At 46.4% G+C, this 13,161-nt stretch overlaps 1 protein-coding gene across 2 annotated transcripts in view; it reads right to left on the reverse strand.

Moving 5' to 3' along the window:
• HDGFL3 (HDGF like 3) overlaps positions 1–11,923 on the reverse strand; it is an 86,527-nt gene extending 74,604 nt beyond the window's left edge. The window contains exon 1 of one of the 2 annotated variants that reach the window (XM_040342608.1): positions 11,502–11,923. In XM_040342608.1, coding sequence (XP_040198542.1) covers positions 11,502–11,585 — 84 coding nt within the window. In that variant the 5' untranslated portion in view covers positions 11,586–11,923. The remainder of the gene's footprint in view (positions 1–11,501) is intronic. The other variant, XM_040342607.1, reaches the window with a different exon arrangement.
• Positions 11,924–13,161: the final 1,238 nt, after the last annotated feature.

Below are 13,161 nucleotides of genomic sequence, written 5' to 3' on the forward strand. Positions count from 1 at the left end.
CCGCCTGAAAAAAGGGTCAGGGACTTGTTTTGAGCTTCAGGCGTACGGCGTTTCGGCGTTCGGCGTGGAGATGTGAACCATCTCCATAGCCGACAATGTTAAATCACCCCTCCAGCGTATTGCAGGCTGCAATAGCGTGGGGCGTCGGACGTAAAAACGCCTAGGTGTGAATGCAGCCTTAAACTTCAGCAGCGCGACTTGCAAAAAGCTTCTGTAATAGAAGTCAATGTAAGTTGCCTGAAGTTTCCCGTAGAAGACTTCTCTCTCTCTCCTGGGCAGCCTGCTGAGTTTTGAGAAAAGATATACAATGTTGCTACTTATCAATGAACTGAACTCCGTGTAGGAGAGTTCTCAGTTTAACCATTTAAAGGCTAAGAGTCGGTTCACACTGGGGCGACTTGCGATCCGACTTCATGTCGCCTCAAGTCGTCCCAAGTCGTGCTGTAGAGAAAAACAATGTAAGTGAATGGGAGCGGTGTTAATACACACTACTCATGTCACTCCGACTTCAGAAGAAGTTCCTGTACTACTTCAATCCGACTTGTAGGCGATTTGTACCCATTGATTTCAATGCAAGTCGTCTCCAAGTCGGATCACTGTCTTAACTGAAGCGACTTTCCAGGAAGATAACATACATTTCTCAGGCAAACCTCTCCCTCCCCCTCCCTCCCCCTAGAGCTGATTGTTGTTTGATTGGCCACTGGAATGTCTCCTGTCCTGGAGACGACTTCAAGTCGTGTTGTAAATCACCCCAGATCGCCCTGTGGTTCATGCTCAAGTCGTGTCGGAGTCGCCTCTGAAAGTCGAGCTGGAAGTCGTGTCGCCCTAGTGTGAACCAATCTTTTTTGACACTTGTTGCTTACAAGTAAAAATCCTGTATTTTCTGCTAGAAAATCACTTGGAACCCCGAAACATTATACATTTTTTTTTTAGCGGAGACCCTAGGAAATAAAATAGCGATTGCTGCAATATTTAATGTTACACGGTATTTGCGCAGTGGTCTTTCAAACACATTTTTTGGGGAAAAAATATGCTTTAACAAATAAAATAAAAAAATAACTAAACAGTAAAGTTAGCCCATATTTTTTTTTTCGTCCAAAAGTTGTCATTACCTGTTTTTTTGTATTATATATATATAAAATGTAATACACAAAAACAGGCAATGAAAACTTTTGGACGAAAAACGAAATATGAGCTAACTTTACTGTTTAGCCCAAAAGCGCCTGAAAAACGCCCCAGTGTGAAAGGGGTCTAACTGTTAGATTTTATGAGATGAAGGGGGGGGGGGGAATCGGCCTAATATATCGGCCCAAAAAAATCGGCATCATAAAACGGCTATCGGCTGCCGCGATTTCTAAATATCGGCATCGGCCAGAGAAAAACCCATATCGGTCGACCTCTACTGATGGGCATTAATGAGGTGGCACTGATATGTATAATTGATGGGCACTGATATGCAGCACTGATGCTCGGTATCGGGACAACCCTAATTAGACCATATAGTTACCTTCCCTCTAGAGCTGCACAATTCTGGCTAAAATGAGAATCACTATTTTTTTTCTTAGAAGATAGATCACAATTCCCACGGCGTAACATAATCTTTCACATTAAAACAAAAAAAAAATGGGCCAACTTTACTGTTTTTTTTTTTTTTATATTATTATTAATTGAAGTGTATTTTTACCCAAAAAAATGCATTTGAAAGACTGCTGGGCAAATACAGTGTGACATAAAATATTGCAGCAATTGCCATTTTATTCCCCATGGGTCTCTGCTAAAATATATATAATGTTTGGGGGTTCCAAGTAATTTTCTAGCAAAAAATATTTAGCCAGATTCAGAAAGACTTACGACGGCGTATCAGTATATACGCCGTCGTAAGTCTCAATGCCAGCCGTCGTATCTTTAAGCGTATTCTAAAACTGAGATACGCTTCTCTGTTGCTAAGATACGACCGGCGTAAGTCTCCTACGCCGTCATATCTTAGCTGCATATTTACGCTGGCCGCTAGGGGCGTGTAGGTTGATTTACGCCTAGAATATGTAAATGAGCAAGATACGCCTATTCACGAATGTACTTGCGCCCGATACGCTGTTTACGTAAGGCGTTTTTCAGGCGTAAAGATAAACCACCAAAAAGATGGCGCAGCCCATGCAAGGTATGGACGTCGGAAGTGCCGTCAAATTTTACGTCCTTTGCGTAAGCGTACGTGAATGGGGCTGGGCATAGGTTACGTTCACGTCGAAAGCAAGGAGTATTTGCAACGTGATTCTGAGCATGCGCGCGCATGCGATGTACCAACGGCCCTCATTTACATGGGGTCACGGGTAATTTACATGGAGCACGCCCCCTACCTGCCTATTTTGAATTAGGCGGGGTTACGCCGGGCCATTTGCGCTACGCCGACGTAACTTAGGAGGCAAGTGCTTTGTGAATACAGTACTTGCCTCACTATGTTACGTCGGCGTAGTGCAAATGGGATGCGCTACGCCGGCATAAAGATACGCGCCTTTACGTGAATCTGGCCAATTGATTTTAACTTAAGAAACAAGTGTCAGAAAAAGATTTGGGCCCGGATTCAGAAAGCGTTTACGTCGGTGTATCTATAGATACGCCGCGTAAATTCTAGGATGCGCCGGCGTATCTTCTTTCTGTATTCAGAAAGTAAGATACTCCAAAATTTGGCTAAGATACGACTGACGTAAGTCTCTTACGCCGTCGTATCTTATTTGCATATTTACGCTGGCCGCTAGGTGGCGCTTCCGGAGATTTACGCGTAGAATATGTAAATTAGGTAGATACGCCGATTTAGAAACGTACGTCCGCCCGGCGCATTTCTTCACGCTGTTTACTTAAGGCTTTTTCCGGCGTAAAGTTACCCCTGCTATATGTGGCGTAGCCAATGTTAGGTATGGACGTCGGGCCAGCGTCGAATTTTGCGTCGTTTGCGTAAGTCGTTCGCGAATAAGGCTTTGCATAAGTTACGTTCACGTCAAAAGCATTGACTATTTAGGGCGTAATTAGGAGCATGCGCACTGGGATACATTCACGGACGGCGCATGCGCCGTTCGTTAGAAACGTCATTTACGTGGGGTCACACTTAATTTACATAAAACACACCCACATCTTCCATATTTGAATTAGGTGGGCTTACGCCGGCCCTTATACGCTACGCCGCCGTAACTTTGGGCGCATAATCTTTTTGAATACCATACTCGCCTCTCAAAGTTACGGCGGCTACGCCCGCCTAAAGATACACAATTGTATCTGAATCTGGCCCTTGGACTTTAAGAGCCGGTTAAATGGAAGTGAATGGGAGCCGTCTTAATGCACACTACTGAAGTCGCTCCGACTTCAGAAAAGGTTCCTGTACTACTTCAATCTGACTTCTAGGCGACTTGTACCCATTGATTTCAATGGAAGTCGCCTCCAAGTCAGATCCCCTGTCTTAACTGAAGCAACAATACAGGAAGATAAAATTGTTTTTTCAGGCAAACCCCTCCCTCCCACAGAGCTGATTGTTTTTGATTGGCCACTGGAAAGTCGCCTATCCTGGAGGCGAATTGAAGTCGCTTTGTAAGTCACCCCAAATTGCGCTGTGGTGCCCACTCAGGTCGTGTCCAGGTCGCCTTGTGAACCGGCTCTAAGTGGTTAAACTTCCTGCATTTACACACAGACATTTGCTCTAAAAAGGAAGTTAGTTACAATGTTTCATGTTCTTACAAACTTGGCAGACTGCCCAGATACTTTCCTAAGTGCTAGTTCACACCAGACGCAGTTCTGTGTGCTTTTTTTCAGCACTAAAAAATGCATGCACAGTGTTTTTCATGTATTCCAATGGCTCTAGTTCACACCAGTGCAGTCAGTTCCAGTCAGTTTCTGATGCAGAAAAAAACAGAACTGCATCTGGTGTGAACTGGCCCTTACACAAAGAAGTTTACCCCTTTGATCTAAGAAGGAAGTTAGTTACAATGTTTCCTGTTAAGAACTTGGCAGACTGCCCAAAGTGAGCAGATAAAGTCTCTCCACTTGTTATATGAAAGAATCTGCAAACTCTGCATTGGAGATCGTCAGGGGGGGTTGAATCGAGATCACGATTTTTTAGCAATTAATTGTGCTGCTCTACATTCCTCCGGCTACTGCGTGGAAAGGCAGGCAAGGGTGACATCCTCCTCCTTCCTGCAAGATCTGGGGAATGAAGAGAACGCCAGGATGTTGTTGAGAAGACTATCCCAGCACAGTGCTGCAGTATCTCTTTGCGAAGTTTAGAGGATTTACCATTCCCCGGGATCTTGTTGGCAGGAGGATAACGTCACCCCCTGCACTATGGAAGCAGAAGGAAAGGTAAGTATGTTTTTTTCTTTTTTCCTCTATAGTACTATAGTATTGTAGAGGGTAGGCTATGTTTTAGCAAGGTGGTGGCAGTGGGGGCCTGGGGCAATGAAATATTAATTTTGAATGAGCTCAAATCACACTGCACATACAGTATACCCAGTGAAGAGACTATCCGCAGGTGATACAAATCATCCTACATCCTACATATACAGTATTGTACCTGTTTATCTACAGTCTTATCTTCTCTGCATGTGTTCAAAGTGGTGAATTTATTCGTTTTTCTGAGCCATCAGAAAAAAGGAGGGCGGAGAGTTGAAATTACACTGTGCAGAGCTTAGTAAGGACAGCTAGGAGAGCTCTGAGAGCTGATTGGAGGAGATGAACTCACCCCCCTCCACACAGCATACGAGAACGTTCTGTCAAGAGCTGAGGCTGTCAATCAGCTGAAACTCTCTCCTCTGTCACCATTTTTCTCTTGGTGTCAGGAAAACTTGTCAGAAGTGACTCATGCTTATAGAGGAACAAAGCAGCACACATAAATCACACTTAGTGCTCCAGAATAAGACAAGTACACACTATAGAGGGATGTGGCTTGTTCATGATTCATGTCTGAGGTCACAACCACTTAAAGTAGTGCTTGCACTACGTTTGGAAATGCTCTGCAACCAGATCACATGGTACACCAGCAAACATGTGGAAGAAGATGCTCTGGTCAGATGAGACCAAAATATTTTTTTTTGCCTAAAAACAAAACGCTATGTGTGGCGTAAAACTAATACTGCCCATCACCCTGAATACACCATCCCCACCGTGAAACATGGTGGTGGCAGCATCATGTTGTGGGGATGCTTTTCTTCAGCAGGGACAGGGAAGCTGTTCAGAGTTGATGGGAAGATGGAAGGAGCCAAATACAGGGCAATCTTAGGCCCCATACACACGAGAGAATTTATCCGCGGATACGGTCCAGCGGACCGTTTCCACGGATAAATCCTCTCAAAGATTTCCGCAGATTTCTATGCGATGGAGTGTACTCACCATCGCATTGAAATCTGCGCGGAAATCCTCTGGCGATGACGTGTCGCGCCGTCGCCGCGATTATGACGCTGTCATATAAGGAATTCCACGCATGCGTCAAATCATTACGACGCGTGCGTGGAATCCCTTTGGACGGATGGATCCTGTGAGTCTATACAGACCAGCGGATCCATCCGTTGGGATGGATTCCAGCAGATGGATTTGTTCAGCATGTCAGCGAATATTCGATCTGCTGGAATCCATCCCAGGGGAGAAATATCCGCGGAAACAGATCCGCTGGCGTGTACACACCATAGGATCTATCCGCTGAAACCCATTTGATGGGATTTATCTGCGGATAGATTCTATGGTGTGTACGGGGCCTCAGAAGAAAACCCATTAGATTCTGCAAAAGACTTGAGACTGGGGCGGAGGTTCACCTTCCAGCAGGACCACGACCCTAAACATACAGCCAGAGCTACAATGGAATGGTTTAGATCAAACATATTCATGTGTTAGAATGGCCCAGTCAAAGTCCAGACCTAAATCCAATTGAGAATCTGTGGCAAGACTTGAAAATTGCTGTTCACCGACGCTCTCCATCCAATATGACAGAGCTTGAGCTATTTTGCAAAGAAGAATGGGCCAAAACGTCACTCTCTAGATGTGCAAAGCTGGTAGAGACATCCCCAAAAAGACTTGCAGCTGCAATTGTAGCGAAAGGAGGTTCTACAAATTATTGGCTCCGGGGGGCTGAATACAAATGCACGCCACACTTTTCACATACTTATTTGTAAAAAGTGTTGAAAACCATTTATAATTTTCCTTCCACAATTATGTGCCACTTTGTGTTGGTCTAACAAAATGTGGAAAATTCCAGGGGGTGTGAATACTTTTTCAAGGCACTATACATTCTTTTTCTTTACAATGCACACAATAAAACGTGGAGGTATGAACAGCAATGCCAAGCTGCTGCTAACAAAGCAAACAGAATATTGGCATTAAAAAGGGGATCAACTCCAGAGATAAAATGATAATTCTTCCACTCTACAAGACTCTGGTCCGGCCGCACCTGGAGTATGCTGTCCAGTTCTGAGCACCAGTCCTCAGGAAGGATGTATTGGAAATGGAGAGAGTCCAGAGAAGGGAACAAAGCTAATAAAGGGTCTGGAGGATATTAGTTATAAGGAAAGATTACGAGCACTGAACTTATTCTCTCTGGAGAAGAGATGCTTGAGAGGGGATAAGATTTCAATTTACAAATACCGTACTGGTGACCCGACAATAGTGATAAAACTTCTTCACGGAAGGGAGTTTAACCGGTTAAGCCCCGGACCTTTAGGCAGCTAAATGCCCAAGCCAGGTTTTGCGATTCGGCATTGCGTCGCTTTAACTGACAATTGTGCGGTCGTGCGACGTGGCTCCCAAACAAAATTGGCGTCCTTTTTTCCCCACAAATAGAGCTTTCTTTTGGTGGTATTTGATCACCTCTGCGGTTTTTATTTTTTGCGCTATAAACAAAAATAGAGCGACAATTTTGAAAAAAATTCAATATTTTTTACTTTTTGCTATAATAAATATGTTTTTAAAAAATATGTTTTTTTCCTCAGTTTAGGCCGATACGTATTCTTCTACATATTCTTGGTAAAAGAAATCGCAATAAGCATTTATCGATTGGTTTGCGCAAAATTTATAGCGTTTACAAAATAGCGGATATTTTTATTGCATTTTTATTAATTATTTTTTTTTTACTACTAATGGCGGCGATCAGCGATTTTTTTCGTGACTGCGACATTATGGCGAACACTTCGGACAATTTTGACACATTTTTGGGACCATTGTCATTTTCACAGCAAAAAATGCATTTAAATTGCATTGTTTATTGTGAAAATGACAGTTGCAGTTTGGGAGTTAACCACAGGGGGCGCTGTAGGAGTTAGGGTTCACCTATGCCTTGTTTCCACTGCACGGATCGGTTCGGGTCAGAAAGAATGGAACGGGTTAGAATGGTCCGGTCTATTCTGCTGAGCATTTCCATTGCAAATCGGACCATCCGGGACCATGCAAGGTTTAGAAAAAAAGCCTAGCACGTCCACCAATCAGTGAGATGTATTTGTAGGTCCGCCCTAATGGAACCGTTCCATTCTCTATGGCCCCACATCTGAAGCAGGACCCAGAATGGTCCGGTACGGTTCGCTTTTATGGCACGCTTTCATAATGAGGAGGATAGAAATAAAGAAAAACCAAAAGGTTGACGCTGCGCTAAATTAAATATTGAAATATAAATGTAAATGTAGATAGCTGCTAGCACTAAATTGTGTACAACAACTTGGTAACATAAAAAGGAAAAAACAGTGCAGCGCTAGTGAGTGATATTGTGCTCATATAAATTAATAATAAACAAAAAAAGTCATTCTGGAATACACTGAAAATTTAGCCAGAATAAGAAAAAACGCTTTCATAATGGAAACACCCAAAAAAGCGTACCGTACCGAACCGATCCGCTCAGTGGAAACGAGGCACTAGTGTGTGTTTACAACTGTAGGGGGGTGTGGCTGTAGGTCTGACGTCATCGATCGAGTCTCCCTATAAAAGGGATCACTCGATCGATGCAGCCGCCACAGTGAAGCACGGGGAAGCCGTGTTTACATACGGCTCTCCCCGTTCTTCAGCTCTGGGGAGCGATCGCGAGGGAGTGGCTAGAAACGAATAGCCGCGCCCTCGTCCCGGATCGCTCCCCGCGGGTTTCCGATCGCCGCATGTTACGGGGGGGGTCCCGATCGGACCCCCGACCCGCGGAAAGGCGGGGACGTACATGTACGCCCATATGCCTGTACGTGCCATTCTGTGGACGTACATATACATGCGGCGGTCGGCAACCAGTTAACAAGACACAAGACCGCTCACTAAAATTAGAAGAAAAGTGGTTTAACCTTAAACTACATAGAGGGTTCTTTACTGTAAGGATGTGGAATTCCCTTCCACAGGCGGTGGTCTCAGCAGGGGGCATCGATAGTTTCAAGAAACGATTGGATAAGCACCTGAATGACCACAACATACAGGGATATACAATGTAATACTGACATATAATCACACACATAGGCTGGACTTGATGTCTTTTTTCAACCTCACCTACTATGTATCTATGTAATGAGAGTCCGAGACCTTAAAGGGGGAGTTCACCCATAAAAAAAATTTCCCCTTAGATTCCTGCTCGTTCGGTCTAGGGGAATCGGCTAGTTGTTTTAAAATATGATCCGTACTTACCCGTTTTCGAGATGCATCTTCTCCGTCGCTTCCGGGTATGGGTCTTCGGGAGCGGGCGTTCCTTCTTGATTGACAGTCTTCCGAGAGGCTTCCGACGGTCGCATCCATCGAAACACTAGTAGCCGAAATAAGCCGAACGTCGGTGCGGCTCTATACTGCGCCTGCGCACCGACGTTCGGCTTCTTTCGGAAAATCGTGACGCGATGGATGCGACCGTCGGAAGCCTCTCGGAAGACTGTCAATCAAAATAGGAACGCCCAGTCCCGCAGCCCATACCCGGAAGCGACGGAGAAGATGCATCTCGTAAACGGTAAGTACGGCTCATATTTTAAAACAACTAACCGATTCCCCTAGACAAAACGAGCAGGAATCTAAGGGGAAAAAGTCTTATGTACGGGTGAACCTCCGCTTTAACTTTAACCTCTTCCTGCCGCTGTGTCGGAAAGCACCCGATCAAATGTAGGCATCGGGAGCTTTCTGGTACCCGCCAGTCTCTGAGCTGGAAGCGTGCAGGGCATGCACCCTCAGCACAGAAAGATGTTTACATGAGGACACATATATGCGGCCTCTTTGCATTAAAGCCCACCTGTCGAGAGGTATACATATATATATGTATAATAGGTTAAATAGCAGAAGAGACACTAAAACCGGAGAGTTCAAATCTGGCGCAGACGTGCATGGGAACCAATCAGCTTCTAACTTCAGCTTGTTCAATTAAGCTATGACAAAAACATCTGGAAGCTGATTGGTTTCTAGGCAGAGCCGTAGCAGATTTTGCACTCTCCAGTTTTAGTAAATCTCACTCATTTTATTTTCTACAAAAAAAAAGAAACCTACTTGCCCGCTTGCAGTCTTCTTTAACGTCTTGCCCCCCATGTAATGCATATTTGTGGCAGAGAAGGGGATGGGCTTTAACATCTACACACTGCCATTATGCATCATGGGGTGGCACAGTGCACAGGGTGCCCAATTAATAGGACTCTGGGGCAGGCAGGAAGGGATTGTATGCACACTGAGCTGAGCATGTGCAGCTCAATATAGATTTCTGTCATGGTTCCTGTGTGCTGGGATGACTAAATACAGAAATTGCGTCATCCTGTACTGGCCAATCAAGATAGCAGAAGACCGGCACCCTCAATATACTGAGGAGAAGGTGCCATCGCTGGTGAGTGACCTTTGCAGGAAAGTTGGGGGTTCAGGTAAGTATTGCATATTTTAGATCTGATTTAATAGGGGGGCGGACTTCGAGATCACGTGACCACTGCAATTGGCTGTCACTGTGGTCACAAGATCAGGAGCCCATCCCACTGGCTTCCAATCATAACTAGAGACAGAGATATGTCTGTAACAGATTGGTCACCTTGGCCACCATGTTCTGGCGCTAGACCCCCCCCCCCCCATGCATTCCATGGCCAGAAAGAGGTCAAAGGGGCCATACCGCTATAAAAGTGTCTCATCACTTTGCAGAGTTGTGTCCGGGGGGGGGGGGGGGGGGCTCTACTCATGTAAATGTCCATATAGGAGGTGACACACGTCTACAGCCTGACACTGATCTGTACACCGACACAGAGAATGAGGGTCCCCCCCCCACTGACATACTTCCAATACATTACATGGAGGAGGGTTACAAATGTGAGAAGAAGGGGTACATGGTGTGATGGGGCCCCTTGTGTCATGTGATCTCTGGTGATGGGGGCCCCTTGTGTCATGTGATCTCTGGTGATGGGGGCCCCTTGTGTCATGTGATCATAGGTGATGGGGGGCCCCTTGTGTCATGTGATCTCCAGTGATGGGGGCCCCTTGTGTCATGTGATCTCTGGTGATGGGGGCCCTTGTGTCATGTGATCTCCGGTGATGGGGGCCCTTGTGTCATGTGATCTCCGGTGATGGGGGCCCTTGTGTCATGTGATCTCCGGTGATGGGGGCCCCTTGTGTCATGTGATCTCTGGTGATGGGGGCCCCTTGTGTCATGTAAACTCTAGTGATGGGGGCCCCTTGTGTCATGTGATCTCTGGTGATGGGGGCCCTTGTGTCATGTGATCTCCGGTGATGGGGGCCCCTTGTGTCATGTGATCTCTGGTGATGGGGGCCCCTTGTGTCATGTGATCTCTGGTGATGGGGGCCCCTTGTGTCATGTAAACTCTAGTGATGGGGGCCCCTTGTGTCATGTGATCTCCGGTGATGGGGGCCCTTGTGTCATGTGATCTCCGGTGATGGGGGCCCCTTGTGTCATGTGATCTCTGGTGATGGGGGCCCCTTGTGTCATGTAAACTCTGGTGATGGGGGCCCTTGTGTCATGTGATCTCCGGTGATGGGGGCCCCTTGTGTCATGTGATCTCCGGTGATGGGGGCCCCTTGTGTCATGTGATCTCTAGTGATGGGGGCCTCTTGTGTCATGTGATCTCCGGTGATGGGGGCCCCGTGTGTCATGTAAACTCTGGTGATGGGGGCCCCTTGTGTCATGTGATCTCCAATGATGAGGGCCCCTTGTGTTATGTGATCTCCAATGATGGGGCCCCTTGTGTCATGTGATCTCCAATGATGGGGGCCCCTTGTGTCATGTGATCTCCAATGATGGGGGCCCCTTGTGTTATGTGATATCTGGTCAGTTGCCCCCCCCCCCCCCCCATGGTGGGTGTATGTTGGAGAGGTGGAGGATGGGTCCCCGGAGGAAGATGATGGTGGTGATAAAGAAGAGGATGATGATGATGGTGGTAATGATGAAGAAGAGGATGATGATGGTGGTAATGATGATGATGATGATGAGGAGGAGGATGCTGAGTGATGGAAGGCCAATGATCTCCCCTCCCCCTCACCTGTCCCCCGCCGCCCCTCCCCCTGTGCCCGGTCTGTCCTGAGCCCCGCCCCTCAGCGGGCACACTCACCCGGGCCGGCCAGTGCGGGTAACCTTTCATCTTGGCGAAGACCAGCTCTCCCGCCTTGTAGTCCCGGGGCCTGGGCCGAGCCATTGTGTCCTCGTCCAGCCCTGACACACCAACCTTCCGCCCTGCGGCAGCCGCTATGGTGATGGAGATGAAGGAGGAGGAGGAGGAGGAGGAGGACGGGGGTACCACACAGGCCCCTCAGCGGATGAACTCCCCTCAGTAGAGCCCCCCGTGTACACGAAGCAGGAGGTCTCCTCCACCGTAGGCCCTTCCTCCACTCACAGTACCGACCAAACCCCTTCTTCTCCTTCCCCGCCTTCTCCCGTCACACCGACAGCCAGCTCTATGGCGCTGCGAGGAACAACACAGGACTTCTCCTACACCGGTGCGGGCGGGGACCGCACACTAACTATCCAGCTAGGTAGCCGTACGGCGCGCGGTGCTTCGCTGCCTCTAGTGGGGAATCTTATGGTTGGCGGAGGTTCCTTGATGTACAAACCGAAACGGGCGCTTTATAAACATCTCATCAAAGCTCATCCACAGAGTACCAAAACATCAGTATCTGTGACAAAGGAGCTTACAGTCTATTTCCCCCAACCATACATAATTATTATAAGGCAATAAAGAAGAAAAAAGCCTTTTAGACAGTAAGGCTGCAGTCACACCTGCGCAACACACCGTGTCACTTTTTTGTGTTTTCTTCTGCACATTCATTGCGCAACAGTATAGGACAGTCAGGGTTTTTTTTAGCAGTGAGCCTTGCGCATATTTGCAAAGTGTGTTATGGCGCCTTTTTTCACACATGTCCAAGAACATAGAGGCGTGAATGGAGCCTGAGGCCGGATATAGATGGAGTGATTTTGTTTCCTGCAACCGCAGGTTGCAAGAAAGAACAGCGCTCAAACCCCTCCCACTTAGTCATTGGGGTTTATTTACGAAAGGAAAATCCACTTTGTACTACAAGTGCACTGCAATTGTACTTGGAAGTGCAGTCACTGTAGATCTGAGGGGGACATGCAAGGGAAACATTTTTCCACATTTTGTTGTTCAATTAAATATTTTCCTCAAAATTCTACAAACAATACCCCAAAATGACACTTGTGAAAGAAGTTTGTTTGAAATCTTTGCAATTTTATAAAAAAAAAAAAAAAAAACGAAAAAATTAATTACTTACAGTGCCTTGAAAAAGTATTCACACCCCTTGAAATTTTGCACATTTTGCCATGTTACAACCAAAAAATGTAAATGTATTTTATTGGGATTTTATGTGATGGACCAACACAAAGTGGCACAGAATTGTGAAGTGGAAAGGCACACACCTGTCTATAGAAGGTCCCACAGGTACCAGTGCATGTCAGAGCACAAACCAAGCCATGAAGTCCAAGTAATTGTCTGTAAACCTCCCAGATAGAATTGAATTAAGGTACAGATTTGGGAAAAGGTACAGAAAAATGTATGCAGCATTTAGTGCCGATCCTGACCTCCCTGGGGCCCTAAGCAAAATGACATGTCACATTAAAGTTGAGAAGGTGGGGGGGGGGGGGCTACTGAAAATGTGAAAATGACATGTCACATTAAAGTTGAGAAGCGGGGAGGGGGGGGGGGCTACCGAAAATGACATGTCACATTAAAGTTAAAGTGGGGGGGTGTTCTGCTGTCA

Source organism: Rana temporaria, chromosome 3 (assembly GCF_905171775.1).
Source record: "Rana temporaria chromosome 3, aRanTem1.1, whole genome shotgun sequence".
NCBI classification, from domain to species: domain Eukaryota; kingdom Metazoa; phylum Chordata; class Amphibia; order Anura; family Ranidae; genus Rana; species Rana temporaria.